The sequence below is a fragment of the Corylus avellana genome, chromosome ca6, assembly GCF_901000735.1.
Source record: "Corylus avellana chromosome ca6, CavTom2PMs-1.0".
Classification (NCBI taxonomy): Eukaryota; Viridiplantae; Streptophyta; class Magnoliopsida; order Fagales; family Betulaceae; genus Corylus; species Corylus avellana.
This window is the reverse complement of record NC_081546.1, coordinates 5,224,825-5,243,619: the sequence shown is the minus strand read 5'-3', so window position 1 is coordinate 5,243,619 and position 18,795 is coordinate 5,224,825. Positions and strand designations below refer to the sequence as shown.

At 39.3% G+C, this 18,795-nt stretch overlaps 4 protein-coding genes across 4 annotated transcripts; 2 read left to right on the top strand and 2 right to left on the bottom strand.

The window, feature by feature from the left end:
• The first annotated feature begins 63 nt into the window (after window positions 1–63).
• On the top strand, window positions 64–3,685 carry LOC132183801 (LRR receptor-like serine/threonine-protein kinase GSO1). Its single transcript, XM_059597230.1, has 2 exons — window positions 64–3,009; window positions 3,193–3,685. The coding sequence occupies exons 1-2, from the start codon at window positions 456–458 to the stop codon at window positions 3,498–3,500; spliced, it is 2,862 nt and encodes a 953-aa protein (XP_059453213.1). The 5' UTR covers window positions 64–455; the 3' UTR covers window positions 3,501–3,685.
• Window positions 3,686–3,902: 217 nt separating this feature from the next.
• Window positions 3,903–8,314, bottom strand: LOC132183802 (dihydrolipoyllysine-residue acetyltransferase component 5 of pyruvate dehydrogenase complex, chloroplastic). Its single transcript, XM_059597231.1, has 6 exons — window positions 7,326–8,314; window positions 6,470–6,661; window positions 6,297–6,384; window positions 4,727–4,797; window positions 4,494–4,577; window positions 3,903–4,401 (listed from the first exon to the last, which is right to left on the bottom strand). Exons 1-6 carry the CDS (start codon window positions 8,199–8,201, stop codon window positions 4,297–4,299), a joined length of 1,416 nt encoding a protein of 471 aa, XP_059453214.1. The 5' UTR covers window positions 8,202–8,314; the 3' UTR covers window positions 3,903–4,296.
• A 974-nt stretch (window positions 8,315–9,288) lies between these two features.
• Window positions 9,289–13,607, top strand: LOC132184384 (uncharacterized). The gene is made up of 7 exons (XM_059598004.1): window positions 9,289–9,716; window positions 10,651–10,821; window positions 11,765–11,999; window positions 12,410–12,632; window positions 12,808–12,962; window positions 13,121–13,280; window positions 13,390–13,607. The coding sequence occupies exons 1-5, from the start codon at window positions 9,327–9,329 to the stop codon at window positions 12,950–12,952; spliced, it is 1,164 nt and encodes a 387-aa protein (XP_059453987.1). The 5' UTR covers window positions 9,289–9,326; the 3' UTR covers window positions 12,953–12,962; window positions 13,121–13,280; window positions 13,390–13,607.
• Window positions 13,608–15,612: 2,005 nt separating this feature from the next.
• On the bottom strand, window positions 15,613–17,602 carry LOC132185684 (LRR receptor-like serine/threonine-protein kinase RGI1). The gene has a single exon (XM_059599461.1). It carries the CDS (start codon window positions 17,600–17,602, stop codon window positions 15,653–15,655), a length of 1,950 nt encoding a protein of 649 aa, XP_059455444.1. The 3' UTR covers window positions 15,613–15,652.
• Window positions 17,603–18,795: the final 1,193 nt, after the last annotated feature.

Genomic DNA, 18,795 nt, shown 5'->3' with positions numbered 1-18,795 from the left:
AAGTTTGTGACTCTTCAAAGTGTGTTAAAAGGAGTCAAAAACCCCCAAGGCAAAGAAGTTTGAGGCAAGCAAACCCCACCACTTTGGTCTGTGTGGACTATTGCTGGTTTAGTCTTTGGCAGTTGCAGACCAGCAGTCCAGTCAACTCCACCCCCACCCCCACGACACGCCAGCATCTTCTTCCACTTCCCAATTTCCCACAAATTTCCTTGCCTTCAAACAAACCCAAATACCCAACCAACAACAACACACCAATCTCTTATTTTTATGCTCGGTCAAGACACCTCTCTCAGTCTCTCTGCAACTTTTCTACTTCTATTATATTGATTCATCTATTCCCTTGCCTTCCCTCTTCAGTACCTGAAACCAAACAGTTGTTATATTAGTCCATACATGCATACATATTTGTGATACAAAAAGAGCTGCAGAGCATCTCCCCCCATCACGTAGCTAAAATGAACAGGTATGGGCACAGCACTCCTCTACTCCATTTTTGCCTATTTTTCTTCTTGTTATCTTCTGTGGTCTTCTCTGAATTACACTCAAACCAAAAAACCACCATGATCAGTCTTTCTGAGGCCATCATGAACAACACAGCTTTAATATGGGATGTGAACAAAGACCCATGTTTATGGGGAGGAGTTACATGCGGCCCCCCTGGGAATTCTTCCATTACCGAAATCTCTTTATCTGGGGTTTCCCTCTCCTCCTCAGATTTTCTACCTCTTCTTTGCCAGATAGACTCTTTGGTGAGTCTTGACCTCTCCAACAGCAATCTGACCTCAATCCCAGATAAGTTTATCACAGATTGTGGGGCGATTGGAGGGCTGCAGCTCTTGAATATTAGCAGAAACGGGTTAGGTGGTACTCTGCCTACGTTTAATGGTTTTGTTGGGTTGAAGTTCTTGGACTTGTCTTTCAATTCCTTGAACGGAAACATAAGTTTACAGTTTGAAGGATTGGTTGCCCTCAAAAGTTTGAATCTTAGTTTCAACAATTTCACTGGCCCCATTCCTACCAACCTTGGGAAAGCCATGGCTTTGGAGCAGCTTCAGCTCTCTAAGAATTCCTTTGAAGGTGGAATCCCTGATCAAATGATCGATTACCTGAATTTGACTCTGGTTGACCTGAATCAAAATAAGCTTTCTGGCCCTGTTCCTGTTAGAATTGGAGACCTGTCTAAGTTGGAAGTTTTGATTTTATCTACCAATAACTTGAGCGGGGAAATCCCAGAAACCCTTTCAAGTATCAAAAGCCTTTCACGTTTTGCAGCCCATCAGAACAATTTTGAAGGTACTATTCCTAGTGGACTTACAACATTCCTCAGGAACTTGGACCTTAGTTATAATAAGTTAAGTGGGTTGATTCCTTCAGATATGTTGTCACCATCAAATTTGCAGACTGTAGATTTTTCTTATAATTTGTTAACGGGGCCGATACCTTCAAACATATCTCCAAGCATGGTGAGGTTGAGATTGGGGAGCAATTTGCTTAATGGGACAATCCCTACTGCAACATTTGGAAAACTTGAGAAATTAATGTACTTGGAGCTGGAAAACAATAGCTTGACCGGGTCAGTACCTCCGGATTTGGGTTCTTGCAGGAAGTTGCTGTTGCTGAATTTGGCAGGGAATAAACTGGATGGTGCATTGCCGGGACAGTTGGGTGGACTTAGCCAACTTCAAGTTATGGAGCTTCAGTCGAACAAGCTGGTTGGAGAAATCCCAATTGAAATTACCCAGCTACCAAAATTATCGAAATTGAATATGAGCTGGAATTCGCTGAATGGTTCGATACCTTCCACGATTTCAAGCTTGCAAAGCCTTACTAACCTGATTTTACAAGGTAACAAACTCAGTGGTTCAATACCCTACACTATTGCCAGCATGGATTCTCTGTTAGAACTCCAGCTTGGAGGAAACCAACTCAGTGGTTTAATTCCAAGGATGCCAGTAAAGCTGCAGATTGCTTTAAATCTCAGCACCAACCTCCTTGTAGGGGAAATTCCAGAAAGTCTTTCAAAACTTACTGGATTAGAAATTTTGGATCTCTCAAACAATAAATTGTCAGGAGAGATACCATCATATCTGACTCAAATGGCAGCCTTGACAAAGTTGCTCCTTTCGAACAACCAGCTCTCTGGAATTATTCCAAAGTTCAGTCCATGGCTTACGATTGATGCAAATGGAAATAAGGGTCTTATTAACGCTACAACACCAAACACTTCACCAAAATCAGCCAAGAAGGGAAAATCAGTTACTGCAGGTTTGGTGATTGGGTTCGCAGCTGCTCTTTTCGCTATTGGGGTAGTCATTGGCGTTACTGTATCAATCTCAAGGCGCTATTACAGGGTTAATGATGAGCAATCGCAATCACAATCAGCAGAAGATCTCCCTCCTCCTCAGGTCCTCCAAGGGAGTCTATTAACTGCCAATGGGATCCACCGATCGAATATCGACTTCACCAAAGCTATGGAAGCAGTTGCTAACCCATCAAATGTCACGTTGAAGACCAAGTTTTCAACCTACTACAAAGCCATCATGCCATCTGGATCAAGCTACTTTGTCAAGAGGATTAACTGGAGTGACAAGATATTCCAGTTGGGCAGCCATGATAAATTCTGGCGAGAGCTGGAGGTCTTGGGGAAACTGAGCAATTCAAATGTCATGACTCCTTTAGCCTATGTTTTGACAGTTGACAATGCTTATCTTTTCTACGAATTTGCTCCGAAGGGAACCCTTTTCGACATTCTCCATGGTAGCCCGGGAAATGCTCTGGATTGGGCAAGCAGATACAGTATAGCAGTTGGAGTTGCTCAGGGTCTGGCTTTTCTGCATGGATGCACTTGTGGTCCGATACTACTCCTTGACCTATCAAGCAGTAACATCATGCTGAAGTCCCTCAAGGAACCTCAGGTTGGAGACATTGAGCTATACAAGGTGATTGATCCCTCCAAGAGCAATGGAAGCCTTTCTATGGTCGCTGGTTCTGTTGGCTATGTTCCTCCAGGTGAGGAACTCTTTGCTTCATCTTACAGAAATACATTTCTATATCATGTAACAGCAGTACATAAATCTGATATTGTTGCTTGTTTGATGTTTCAATCCTTTCTGAATTTGATTACTGTAGTAAAATCAATCTGTTACTGTTAAGTGTCTAAACCTCTCAATGTATTTGTTTGTCGGTTGGCAGAGTATGCTTACACGATGAGGGTAACAATGGCCGGGAACGTTTACAGCTTCGGAGTTGTTCTCCTGGAATTGCTGACAGGAAAGCGAGCCGTTAGCGAGGGAACTGAGCTGGCCAAGTGGATGTTGAGTAACTCAGTGAAGCAAGATAAATGGGATCGCATCCTCGACTCCAATGTCAGTAGAACATCACTCGCCATCAGAAGTCAGATGCTTGCAGTCCTCAAGGTTGCTCTTGGTTGCGTAAATGTATCACCAGATGCAAGGCCGAAGATGAAGAATGTGCTGCGGATGCTCCTCAATGCAAGATAAAAAAGCATAGCCTCATGAGATGGAACGTCTTGCACTTCTATACTCATTTCCCACTAGAGTATATGTAAAAGGGAAAAGCTTTTCTTTCCATGCTAGTATTGGAAACGTTTTGAAGTTAACTGGTATTTTATAATTCTTTTCTTATCATGTATAATAGATATATAGCAAGTCTGGCTTTGATTGAATTATTGCCTTATTGGTTCACTTCTGCTCATCTTTCAATCCTGCATCAATGGGGCCAGAACTCAGAAGCCAAGCTCCTGTCTAAACATATCTTTCACAACTGCACCAAATATTCACCGACCTCTAGATGTTGATATATAAAAGAACAGCAAACACAGTTTCTTGGCTCGAACAATTGTTAAATAGTTTGCTGATTTAACACTGCAAAATGAACCAAAATTGAATGAACAGAGACCCAGAATTTCTGTTCGGCTATATCCATTCAACTTGAAGAACATGCACTTGAAATCTCAGGAGAGATACGTGCTTCAGCAAACTAAAGAAGAAAATCTGATCACAAGACAACAATGAACGGTACAATTTGATATACTGGGCAGCAATAAACAACCATAATTTATGACAACATCAAACTGAAAAACCTATAATGTCTGAAAAATCAGGCAAATAAAAATTGAAGAACCTAGAACTCAAATAAACTTTGCTCTTCAAAATTCTGCTCCTGTTTCCTGAACAGAGGTGACTAGCTTCTAAATTTCTCCCATGAGTCTACCCGACCACGAGCCTTTGGCACATATTAGGGGGAAAATATCTCCATATGACAAGGAAAGGGAAACTAGAAGGTAAGATCTTTGGGATCCTCAATAATCTTTGCCAAGGTTTGCAAGAATGAAGCCAGATCAGCACCATAGATTACACGATGATCTGCTGTAACATTTACCTGCATATAATATATTGCATAGTCCCAGCGTAAGAATTCTCAAACTAACTCTAAAACTTGAAACTGAAAAAATGTGAATTTTGATTTGTTACCTGCATCTGGTTCTTCATGCCTATCCTACCATCCTTGCTAGCAACAACTGTGGGCTGAGATGCTCCAACAGCCATGATAGCTCCCTGCATCAATTAAATCCAGACATAACATATCCACTAACACAATTTAGTCCGCCAAAAAAATCATCTCTCTCATGGAGAAACTAAACTAGCAGAGAGGAAAATGTTCATACATGGGTTTTAAAGATAAAAAAATAAAAATAAAAATTTACCGTTCCAGGTGGTAGAATGGCATCAAACCGATCAACACCAAACATCCCAAGGTTAGAAAGAGTGAAAGTACCTACAGAAGCAGAAAAAGAACACAATGGGAAAGCATCAGAAAAATAGCATGAGCATAATCTGTTTGATAGCAAGCAAGCAAGCAACGACTGATTAAAAGTATCAGAGACCAAAAAAAAAAAAAAAAAGTATCAGAGACCAAATTAAATTACAGGATAACCTCAAAAATGAAGAACTCTAAACATAATTTATTTAAGAAATAAATAATCAGTATCACAAGTTACAGCATATTTGATATCAAAGTAAAAGTAACACATCAAAGTAATCATCACAAGCGGCAATCTAACAAAATCGCCTTTTTGCCCAAGATCCCCATATAATCTGTACTGTCGTCACTCATAGTGGCGAAAACTGAAGCTATAAATCTGGTTTGAGGGGTATCAAAGAAACAGTTGATAGTATAAACTTTACACATTATGATTCCCACACTCCATTGAGCCAAGGATCTTGCAAATTAATTTTGAAGATAAATCTGGAGAATCAGAGAGCCCAAATCATGCCAAATCAGAGGATGGTGGTCAGGAAGTCAAAATTATCCATAATGTTGTTCCATCATGCAGCCTATCTCTACTGATTCTTTAAGCTAAAAAATCACCACCATCAGGCTGGAAGACTCAAGGCACATCCTAAAGATATGTTTGCTCTTCTAGGGACCTGGATTGAGCCCCGGCTAACTTTGAAGGCCTGAAATTGAGGTTGAGTTAAAGTGGGTACAGAGGCATGCTAACCCGTCCCCGAAGAACTAATCTCAGTCTTGGTACTTAAGGCAACAACCAATACTTGCTATTTGCAAATTGCATTGCACATATCACTAGACATTCAGTTAGCTGGTAGTCATGGGAACTAACTAAAGCAATTTGAGCCCTACTTGAACAATGTGAAGCAGTATAACAACACAGAGGTGGAAACAACACCATTAAATGTTCCATATTATGCTTGGGTTAAATAATCAAAACTTCCCAATACATTCTTACAACTGTCAATATAAAAAAAAAAAAAATTGGAAAAGAGAATTTGAAGTTTTTGTCAGTTGAAGAATATAAAAAAAAGTGTCAGTTTCTTTGCTATAGTTGCATGGCATTAAGAATACAAATAAAAATTATCCAAGGCAAATGTCCTACACCCCCAGGCCCAATCAATGGGCTTTTTATCCTTCTCCATAACTCATCCCACATAATTACCCCTTCTCTAACAATTCAAGCGTGCGATTTCACTGACATTTCCACCCTTCCTTTTTAATCTCTCCATAAAGTATTGAAATATTATGTTGGCATTTCATGAAGGCCACCTGAATATAATATTTTGGAACTTTGCTTATATCAGCCCAAAATCTTATATATGTCGAGGTCTTTTACCATAAGAAGATCAAATGCTGAACATAATCTGGAAGAAGAAAGCATGCCCATGTAGTGGAATGTAATTGATATATGAAACAATAAGTTCTCAACATAGAGACGTCTTGTATGGTCAAACAAAAACACAAGCGTGTGATAGCTATACCTGTATTATATTCATGAGGCTGTAGCTGCTTGGCCCGGGCCTTATCAACTAATTCCTTCCACTTTCTTGACAATGAATATATGTCGACCTAAAATATACATCATTTACAATTAAAAAACCATTCATATCCAGAAAAAAACCAACAGCAGAGCCAAAAGTAGATTAACAAGAACCTTATCAGCATCCTGAAGCACTGGTGTAATCAATCCACCATCTATAGCTACAGCAACTGCAATGTTGATGCTACTGTTATAAGTAAAGCTCTTACCATCTCTGCAACTAGAATTCACAACAGGATGTTTAACCAAAGCAAGCGCCGTTGCCTTGGCCAGCAATGCCGTCATGGTTACTCCCTTTGACTTGATCTAATGAACATAATTTACACTAATAATCAATCACTAGACAGAAGTTAATAATAAAACATTAATGAATTACTCTACAGCTCATTTTTCCATGAATTATTGAAACCAATGATGAACTCAGCAGTCTCATTAGAGTATCAAGTCTTAGGTTGCAGCTGAATGTAAACAAAATAAAAATTACATTATCATGTCAACATCCTAATCTATACTCCTTGCACACGATAGAATCTTCTTATAGATCATGAAGACATTCTCAAGAAGCAGCTAAATGCACATAGGACAAACTCTATAAACAATGATCGTAAGAAACAATTCAAAAGTAGCGGCTAAATTGAAACAAAACAAACAACAAAGCAACATGTTAAACTCCCCCAATCTACGATACTCGCACTATCTCATAACAATTCTCCTATTCAAAACCCCAGTGATCAAGACTTCTTAAGCGGTAGCCGAACGAAACCTAAATCAACAAAAGTCAACATTTTAACCACCCAAAATCTACATTTTCAACCCAAATATTTTCAATTTTCCTAATAGTTCACTTCCTTGCACAGAAATTAATGCATGATTTATGCATCAACTGCACCATTGCAATTCGGAAAAATAAAAAATCCACCATTCTTCCAAACCATGCCAACCATCATTTCTTAACTAGCAACAACATTACCTTCTTGTACAGAGCATCAAGCGCGTTGGTGGTGATAGTGTACCCGACTCTGAAGGATGGCACGGCCAGACTCTCCAGCATGTTCCTACTCACCGCTGCCTGCATCGTCGTGAACGGCACCACCGTCCCCAGCTCAATCCCTGCCGGAGCCACCGCAGGCGCCGAAGAACCGATAGGCGCCAAGTCAGCAGCAGCAGTCGAAGCAGCAGCTTCGACGTCCTTGGCCACAATCCTACCCATTGGCCCACTCCCTACGATCCTCCCCAACTCCACCTTCAGCTCCTTCGCGAGCTTCTTCGCGTAGGGGGACGCCACCACCCTCTTCCCTCCCTCGGAAGCGGGGTGTGTGGACGCCACCGTCACCGCAACAGGTGGCGCCACGGGAGCAACATTCACCGCAATCTTCTCCGGTTCAGCGACTGGCGATGGAGAAGGAGGAGGAGGAGGAGGAGAAGTGGAGGAGGAAGAGTTGGCGGAGGCTTTAGACTTGGCCTCAGCGATCTCGGCCTCGGACTCAGCGAGGAGGGCGATTGCGGAGCCAACGGGGGCGACGCCACCCTCATCAACCATAATGGCAGCGAGGTAACCATCGTAGAAGGTCTCGACGTCCATGTCAGCCTTGTCGGACTCCACCACGACCACGCTCTCGCCCTTGGACAGCTTGTCTCCCTCGGACTTCATCCACGACACGATCTTCCCCTCCGTCATGGTCGAGCTGAGCGCCGGCATGAAGATCTCCCGGATCTTCGCCTGGATTCGCGTGGCGCAACTGCTCCCGTTGCGCCCCGTAACAGCGTGGAGGCCGGGGCCCCTGCGCAGCGCGGTGGCGGAGGGCACGAAGGAGGTGCCGAGAAGGTGAGCCATTTGGGCGCTCATTGGCGTGTTGCTGGGAGAGTGTATGCGTCTGTGAGTGTGCGTGCTTTGGTGGTATTTGTTGGGTTGGAGAGTTAATTTCGATTTCTCGAACGCATCGAAGGAGGGCGGAGGTCTCAACCACCTCTCACCGGTCAGCGAAGTTATTATGACGTGTTTGGTTTGCTTGTTAAATTACAATTTCATCCCCATATTTTTGGGTTAAAATTGTAAATTGAACTCTCCCTCGCAAACCGTTAAAGTTTGTCCGTGACAGTTGGTTGGTTTTAGGCGAACTAACACCTACTGGGCTTAGGCATTGCCAATTTAGTCTCGGCCTGAGGATTACTCTTTAAACCCAGGCCCAAGAGTCCACTTGATTAAAAATGCATGTCAATTTTACTTAGAAATTGAGAGAAGTTATTTTATAATTTAAAATTTATTTTGTAATATTTAATGGTGTATATATCACATTACATTATTACATTATTTCGTTCTCGTCTTGTTATCTTTTTAAATGATATGAAAACATGTGGGCTTGGCAACACTAATGGGCCTAAACAATTCGAATACCTTGCCTACTCAGTATAAACATCCAAACCTCACCATAAAAGAAATATTCTCAGAAGATTATTCTCTCTTTTCTCAAACTCTTTATTCGCTTTCTAGAGTCTTCCCAAATATGATGTAAATTTTAAAATCATCATTGAATTTGATATGATTATTACTAAATTTTGATTTATTAGTGATTCTAAATGCCGTATCATATTTGGAAAAACTCTAAAAAAATTATAATCTTCCTTATATCATTACTAATTTCTCATATCTCTGACCGTCAAAAAAACTATTATAACATATGCATCACTTAAAATAGAAAAAATATGCATCACATTTAAGAGGACTCAAGAAAGCCTCTTATTACTCTATTTTTTATAAGAGATTAAACGCATGGCGAATTAAAAGCAATTTTCTGTTGTCGAATCTGAGGAAAATGTAATTATTTCCGTTAGTCTTTTCCATTTCTTGTGGTGAGGAAAGGTCAGGCTGGGCTTTTTTTTTTAGGCCCATGCCCAGTCATACAAGTGCCAGTTCCCAAGTACATGACGAGGCGCAGGAAAGACAAGCGTGGAAGACGATATCAGTTGGGCGATGATGGTACAAATCGCGGTGTTTACCCACCTTCACATTCAGCCTTGTCTCTCTCGCAGCCCATTACCACCCGTTTCTTTCTCGTGTAGGACTCCCAAATTGGAAGCAGCGGCAGTGGCACCGACCAAAAGGAAAGCAAGGGAAACGGAAGCAGGGAGGCTTGGTGCTATCGCTGCTTCTGCTTCTGCTTCGGTTTCTGAGGCTTTTGATCGAACAGTTGGTGGGCAATTTCTGCCTGAGAGAGAAGAGAAGAAGACAGGCAGGAAAAGGGTGTTCTTTTTGGACGTTAGTCCTCTCTGTTATGTGGGAAGCACGCCCAGCTTGCGTGCTTTTGGTCGTTGGGTCTCTCTTTTCTTCTCTCAAGTCAGCCTTAGCGACCCTGTCATTGCTGTTAGCTCTCTCTCTTACGTCTAACTTTTTGATTACTTGTATCTTCTGTGGCTTTTCATTTGAGCTTCTAATTCTCGTTTTACCAAAAGAATTATCTGTTTTGATGAAGCAGCCTCCGATGATGTAGACTGCAGTTTTCTTCTTTTTTCTTTTGTTGGATTTTAGTGTTTTATAATATCTGGGAATCAGCAAAACAAGGTAAAAGTAATGTTTTAAACCATAATTAGTAAATGCTTGTGAGTACTTAGCTAATTAGCTTCCATTTTCAGGGATTAAATACTTTGTTTGTTTGTTGCAAATATGCCTTAATTGTATAAAACGGTGCAAATAGAGATCAAGCAAAGTTTTTTCTACGAGTAATTAGTCAAACTACATCATTGCCATGTTGGCTTCAATGCCTGCTGCTCAATTTTTGGGAGCTCAGCTATCATATTTCAACTGCAACTCCTGGGTCACTTTGCCAAGTAAAACGATGATACTAGCGTCATTTATAGGATGTAGGAGAATAAGAACGATAAATCCAAAGCCGAGAGTGCTTTTCTAGTATGCAAGAGTATCACTTTCTTGGGATGTGATTACTAGTTTCCATTATAGAAGAAATGAGTGATAATCGAATATGTGTTTGCATATGTGTATGGGGTTTTGATTCATCCTCTCTAAATATTATATTGTAGAGATGCTGCTTTGTTGTCTGTCACGTTTGTTTTCCTGTTTTCTTTTGTAGTGAATGTCTGTTGGGTGTATCCTAGAGTAGGGATGCTGGTAATGAAGCTCATATCATAATTTCCAGCGCAAATCTGTTGCATGAGTTACATGTGGAGATATTTGCAGTGTGTTCTACATTTCAAAGTTGAATTTCCTTTTAGGTTCTTGATTTTGTCAATTACTTTAAGTTAGGATATGTTTGTCTAATTAATAGAGTATGGGTTTGCAGGTTCTTGATGGGGAAAGGGGTAGTGAGCATCGCAGACAGTTGTTACCTTCATATAAAGCACACAGGACAAAATTCGTAAGACAAGTAACAGCTTCACAAAGATATTCAATGGGTCATGTTGGAAGGTCGCATGGAGTCATCACAGATGTTCTCAGCAAATGCAACGTGCCAGTGGGTGAACCTTCTTTATGACTATAGTCTTTTTAAGTTTTTTACATTTTTATGAATACGCTTGATAGTCTAATGAATCTGAAGAACCTTGTATGGTAAGAAGTGTTGAAGAATTGTACTATGCTTCAATAACTTCTAAACAATTGTGTTTGTAAAGAATTATAGCTAATGACAACTGCTGTCTATTTGGCTGTTTAGATTGTAGAGAGATCGCATATATGTAGGTAGCTAAATAAACTTGACAAATTGTAATTTGTGTTGAAATTAGTAACCGAACTTGTGATTATTTTCTATTGCTAGGAAGACTACAATAGATGGAAAATTCAACTCATAAAATGATTCTGCCCCCAAATAGTTGCTGAATCTCATTGGCCTAGAATAGCTTGGTGTTGTTCAGTTTATTATTGCCTTAGGATAGCTTGGGGAGTCTGCAGACCATCTTTTGCTTCATCGTGAGGTTGCTTGTGCCATTTAGAATGTTTTCTTCAGTCGATTTGGGTTGTCTTGGGTCATATCTAGACAATGAGTAGTTGATTTGTATGCTTGTTGGTGGGCCGCTGGCAACACTCGGAGTGATGCTGTGCAGAAAATGGTACCTTCGTGCTTTTTGTGGTGTCTTGGAGGAAAATGGATTATAAAAGTTTTGAGGACCGTGAGAGGATTTTGCTATCAACTTCATTTTGCTACTACTACTTGAGTGCATATACTTATCATTATGGACAAATAAGGATCTGGTAATTTGGAGGCAACAGTGGAAGACCAGTGGCTCTTTTTGCTTATTATTGTTGGTTAGAGTCATAAATATTGATCCTTTGGTCCAACATTCCTGAAACATTTTGAATATTATCTATTTTATCATTAAATTTTATTTTTTGTGCAAAAAAAGACAAACATTTTTATGGTGTAGTTTATTCTTTTCATTATTGAGAGCATAATCGTGCAGCTCATAAAAGTTGAAGGCCATGAAGCAGATGATGTTGTAGCTACACTTGTAGGACAAGTTCTACAAAGAGGCTACAGGGTGGTAATTGCCTCTCCTGATAAAGATTTCAAGCAATTGATTTCAGAAGATGTCCAAATTGTTATGCCTTTGGAAGATTTAGACCGATGGTCCTTTTACACCCTAAAGCACTACATAGCTCAGTATAATTGTGATCCATGCTGTGATTTGAGCCTTAGTAAGTATGAGATGCAATTTGGTGATATTCATGTTAACATTATATTATCCATGACCTATTGCAGACACGTTTTTTGATATATTGCTTTTTCTGCATTACTTTTACCTTTTCCTATGTTAAAGTAAAATGCTGAGATTGACTCAAGATATTGGATATTGATCTAGTTGATACAAATACTTTCTCCAACGTTGTATTGGAAAAAAGTAGATACAAACAATGACAAACAAGAAGAAGAATTCAAACATTATTTCCTTTCCAGACTGTCTTCATCATGTGAATACCACCTCAATAAGAACAGAGAACAAATCTACCACTTGCATCATCTAATAAGACTGATCCCATTTGTGAATTCACTGGCTATAATGTATTTTATTTATCTTCATTATCTAAATGGAGCTTCTTTTTTGTAGGATGCATCATAGGTGATGAGGTTGATGGTGTTCCTGGGATCCAGCATGTGGCTCCTGGATTTGGTCGAAAGACTGCCCTAAAGCTTTTAAAAAAGCATGGTTCATTGGAAAATTTACTAAATGCTGCTGCGGTGAGAACTGTGGGCAGACAGTATGCACAAGATGCCCTTACAAAGTATGCTGATTACCTGCGAAGGAATCACAAAGTTCTTGCCCTGAGGAGGTAATGCAGTTCCTTTTTATTTTTATTTTTCCCTTTGCTATTTTTCTTGGTAGTGAATTTTATTTCCTGGTGGAGGCTTCGCCATAGAGAATGCTTCAATTATATTTCCCTTCTTGCCTTTTCTTCGTCTTAAATATCCTTAGTTTTTCATTCTATGAATCACTCTGTTATACAGGGATGTCAATGTTCAACTGAAAGAGGAGTGGTTGGTTGAGAGAGAGACACACTATGATTCGACTATTCTATCTAATTTCTTCAAATTGTTGGAAGAAACTCCGAAGCTTGCTCATCAAACGAGATCAAAATTTTCAGATGGTTAAGACCCCACAGGTAATTGCTTCCATCTTCTTAAAGGATGAGTTAAGACTGGACTTTGTTTGGGGATTGAATTGATTTCAGATCATTTTGAATCTCCTGGGGGTCAAATTTGTGCATTAAGTTTATGCTAAAGTAGACTGACTGTTGTCAATTCTATCTGATGTCCCCAGATGACGAATCGATATGCTTGATAATCAAGAGCTTTAGAGATGAGCAACTGACTATTTAAAGTTCACTGCCATGTTCTAGCTGAGAGCTGCAATAGCTCAAATTGAAGAGGCAAAATGGGTGATAGCAATTTGATGTTCCATGAGAAGATTCCACAGTAAGGTACGGCCATGCTTGTTTAATATGTTCACTCTCTCTCTATTGGCCACCTAGTGGTTTCATATGCATATATATTTACTTTTCTTCTTTACTGTTTCATATGATTCTGCAGTGGAGAAGAGAGAAACATCATAGGCCATGTGGCTTGCAATGTGCTCAGGCAACATTCATATCTTTGAAAGACTACAATCGTGTTAGATAGGCTTACGATGGCTTCTTCCAATTTCTGAATCTAAACTTCTGCAGTCTGGAACTCTATATTTCGCCAATATGTTTCTCTCTTCCTTTCCATGTTTCTTTATATGATCAATTTTCCAATAGCTTCACCTTTGGCCAATTTTTTCCTCGTTCTCTTTACCCCTTGCTGCATCGCATGGATGTAAAAGACAGATTTTGTTTTTGTTTTTTTGTTTGTCCTTTTGGACAAAGTTTGGTTTAGTCATGGTGCTAACTTCTTGAGCAGAGCTGCTTCTTGTTCGAACCCCATTATACCAGTTAAATTCTAAGAGCAACATCATTGTGATATAACTAAAATTTTCTATAATTTTCTATAATTTTGTCAAGTGGTGTACGCAAATTCGCTTAATCATTCCTCGCGAGAGAAGAAAATTGTCTAGCTTTCGCAGTGGTATTGAAGAAGTTGAAATGCCACCTTAGTGCATTTTTGGGTTGCCAAATAGTCTTTTTCCTCCATCCCAAATTTTTTTTTTTTCACAAAACCCGTCTTTGATTGGACCCACCTCCAACCACCATATAGAGTGATCATAGCCACTAAATTTGATAGTCGAAACCATTAGATGGTTCGAAGTTCAAAGGTGGGGTGATCGACCATCCCTTTACCCCAAGTTTATGGTCAAGTTACTTACTATAGTCTATACATAGAGTAATTGTGGCCACCAAATCTGGCTTTTAAAACCACTAGATGGCTCGAGGTTGAGGGGTGGGGTAACCGACTATCCCTTTATCCGAAGGGTATGGTTAAGTTACCTAATATTCGGAGAGTGATTGTGGCCACCAAATTTGGTAGTTGAAACCATTATATGGCTTGAGGTTCGTGGAGTGGGGTGACCTACCCCACGGGGTTTGGCAATTTACATGTATAGTCGAGACTCAAGCATGGAGTCTTTGCATGGAGATCAAATTTATTTCTCATGGCCAATTGTTTTTGCAATAATGAGATAAAGCTTCAAAACCCAAAGTGCACGGACCAACATATTAAATGTGATCTTTTATTTTCTTTATTTGGATTTATTCTCAGTCAGTTAAGAGTGTGTACTCAAAAAGTCCTTACTCCTTTTCTCACGTCACAACATTAATAAAGTATTATGACTCAGGCTTTTTATGAAAGGATACCATAACGAGTTGAAATAGAATTCTAAGTTGAAAAACATAGGAGATTCTCTAGGGTTTGTGGAAAAAGAAAAATGTTTTTCAATTCTATTGCATTTGCTTCCATTATTGTCATTACAGAAGTTTTAGGTTTCTCAATAGATAGTATCACTAGAAAGCATGCTTCACTTATCTAAGATTATCCCGGCAAGCTGCTAAAACGACATATGAAAAAATCTAAATAACGTTGCTTTTGCTTCACTTATGTAAGATCCTTATTTCCCTTTGCATCAAACGTAAGCCGTGGATTAAACTCTGGATTAAACTCTGGAATAACTCCAGAGAGCTATTGTTTTGAGAGATCCAAAACTTCTAATGCAGAAAGTTTTGAAAGATGATTTGGAATAAACCCTTCAAGCAGGTTGGTGCTGAGATTTAAAGCAATCTGCAACTTTACTGGCATCCTTGGAATCTTACCGCTAAGTTCCTTCAAGCTGGACTTCTAACAGAGAATCCATATCGACAATAGTGTTGGGTATGGATTTGACTGTCCGCAAAGGTTTTTTTCTTTGTTGTTGTGTTGATGTGTTTGGAATGATTTTATAATTATTGCGCTTTATGATTCATATAATTAAAGTATTTTTAATTTAATATTATAAACTACATTATATTGTTTATTTTGCATGTTGGGGTCAGAACATTTAACTTTCACATATGTATGCTGCGTATTATACAAGTTATTTTTATTAATACACACATAACCGAGTCGAATTTTATATGAATTTGTATTGTTTAATTAATAATCAAGCATAAATTCAGCTAATAAACAAAGCTCAAGTCGAGCTTAACCATGCTGAGCCCAAACCTATTTGCGAGTAATCTTGTTCATTTACAAATGATTAATGTATCCAAGCAATAGAGCCAAAATCCGCTTGAATAGACACGTTATTTTGTATAAACTTATAACTTATGATTTAATATGAAATTCAATTTAAGACTTGTTTGCTTTTATTTTACATAAGCGCAGACATATATACATGAAGGAATCATATGTTCAACTTGCTCTTTAATTGTACAACCCAGTTCCTTGATATAGCAATGCCAATGACTATCCCAACAACGTACCCAATACCCAAAGCACTAGCAACTGATTCATCCAGAAAAGACAAATTAAGTGATTTTCCCTTCTGGGCTGATTTTGGTGAAGTATTTGGTGAAGTATTTGGTGAAGCCTTCGATGTTGTAGCGTTAATAAGATCCTTATTTCCCTTTGCATCAAACGTAAGCCATGGATTAAACTCTGGAATAATTCCAGAGAGCTGGTTGTTCGAAAGAAGCAACTTTCTCAAGGTTGCCATTTGGGTCAGATATGGTGGCATCTCTCCTGACAATTTATTGTTTGAGAGATCCAAAACTTCTAATCCAGTAAGTAGCTTAAGACTTTCTGGAATAGGCCCTTCAAGGAGGTTGGAGCTGAGATTTAAAGCAATCTGCAGCTTTACCGGCATCCCTGGAATCTTACCAATAAGTTGGTTTCCTCCAAGCTGGAGTTCTAACAGAGAATCCATGCTGACAATAGTCTCGGGTATTGAACCACTGAGATTGTTACCTTGTAAATTCAAGATCATAAGGCCTTGCAAGCTCGAAATCGTGGAAGGTATCGAACCATTCAGCGAATTCCAGCTCATATCCAATATCCATAATCTCTGTAGCCGGGTAATTTCAACTGGGATTTCTCCAACCAGCTTGTTCGACTGAATCTTCATAACTTGAAGTTGGCTAAGTCCACCCAACTGTACCGGCAATGCACCATTCAGTTTGTTCCCTGCCAAATTCAACAACATCAAATTCCGGCAAGAACCCAAATCCGGAGGTACCGACCCGGTCAGGCTATTGTTTTCCAGCTCCAAGTACATCAAGTTCTCAAGTGCTCCAAATGTTGCAAAAGGGATTGTCCCATCAAGCGAATTGCTCCCCAATCGCAACCTCACCATGCTTTGAGATATGTTTGAAGGCATCGATCCCGTTAACAAATTATAAGACAAATCTAGAGTCTGTAAATTTGATGGTAAAAACATATCTGAAGGAATCGACCCAGTTAACTTATTATAACTAAGATCCAATTTCTTGAGGAATTTTGTAAGTCCGCTAGGAATCCTACCTTCAAAATTGTTCTGATGGGCTGCAAAACGTGAAAGGCTTTTGATACTTGAAAGGGTTTCTGGGATTTTCCCGCTCAAGTAATTGGTAGATAAAATCAAAACTTCCAACTTAGAGAGGTCTCCAATTCTAACAGGAACAGGGCCAGAAAGATTATTTTGACTCAGGTCAACCAGAGTCAAATTCAGGTAATCGATCAATTGATCAGGGATTCCACCTTCGAAGGAATTGTTAGAGAGCTGAAGCTGCTCCAAAGCCATGGCTTTCCCAAGGTTGGTAGGAATGAGGCCATTGAAACGGTTGAAACTAAGATTCAAACTTTTGAGGGCAACCAATCCTTCAAACTGTAAACTTATGCTTCCACTCAAGGAATTGAAAGACAAGTCCAAGAACTTCAACCCAACAAAACCATGAAACGTAGGCAGAGGACCACCTACGCTGTTTCTGCTAATATTCAAGAGCTGCAGCCCTCCAATCGCACCACAATCTGTGATAAACTTATCTGGGATTGAAGTCAGATCGTTGTTAGAGAGGTCAAGACTCACCAAAGAATCTATCTGGCAAAGAAGAGGTAGAAAATCTGATGAGGGGAAAACCCCAGATAAAGAGATTTCGGCAATGGAAGAATTCCCAGGGGTGCTGCACTTAACTCCTTTCCATGAACATGGGTCTTTGTTCACATCCCATATTAAAGCTGTGTTGTTCATGATGGCCTTAGAAAGACTGATCATGGTGGTTTTTTGGTTTGTGGGTAATTCAGAGAAGACCACAGAACATAACAAGAAGAAAAATAAGCAGAAATGGAGTAGAGGAGTGCTGTGCCCATACCTGTTCATTTTAGGTACGTGATGGGGGAGATATTCTGCAGCTCTTTTTGTATCACAAATATGTATGCATGTATGGACTAATATATAATAACTGTTTGGTTTCAGGTACTGAAGAGGGAAGGCAGGGGAATAGACGAATCAATAGAAGAGATGTAATGTAAAACAGTTGAAGAGAGAATGAAAGAGGTGTGTTGGTTGGTTGAGCATAAAAAGAAGAGATTGGTTTGTTAGAAAGCAAGGAAATTAGAAGGAAATTGGGAAGTAGAAGAAGATGTTGGCGTGTCGTGGGGGGTGGAGTTGACTGGACTGCTTGTCTAGTAAAGCCGTCAGCAATGAATTGGTATTTCATGGTCTTAAACTTTGAACTTTCATGGTACCGAGCTTATTTGTTATTCAACCCCCAACCACCTCCTGGGAAGGGGTCTTGTATACTAGATTTGACTGTCGGGATCAGTAGATGGCTCGGGGTTCAGCGGTGGTAACTAATCATCAATTTACACGACAATGCTATGTGTTTTTTTTTTTTTTTTTTTTTTTTTTCATGTCCGCACAAGAGGGAGAAGATGATTCGAACTAGTAACCTCAACTTCATTAAGTGTGGTCCCAGTCGATTGAGCTACCTATTGGGAATGACAATGCTATGTCAATGCATAAATAAATGCTACACTTCTTAAATTATAGTTAACAATTTTAAAAAATAAAGGTGTGCGTGAGAAAATGTCTAAGAGATAAAACAATTTTCTATTGTTTGTAGAGAAAAAAAAAAAAATAGTGAATTTGTTCGATTGGAAGGAATAGTAAAGCATGTAAATTTGTAATAATTTGCAATGGACATGAGGCATTGGTAACCTGCTAATGTATTTTAGTGATAATTTGCTAATGTAATGTGTTCAGAATGTATCAAAACAAAGGGGAAAAAAAAATGTTCTAGAGATTTTTGAGGTATCACTTTTCATTAAAATTGTTCTTCAAAATTTAAATTTTATCAATGCACTCCAAATTAAAACTATTATCAAATAAAAATTTGAGAAAACTTCAGAAAACCCTTCTGAACTTTCAGCCGTTTTGACATACCCCTCCTGAATTTTCAAAACTCTCACTTAGGCCCCCTGAACTTTGATTTTCTCTCACTTTAGACCCTTATAACATTAAACTACGTCGTTTTGGACTCCAAAACTACACCGTTTTGAGCTTTAAACTAC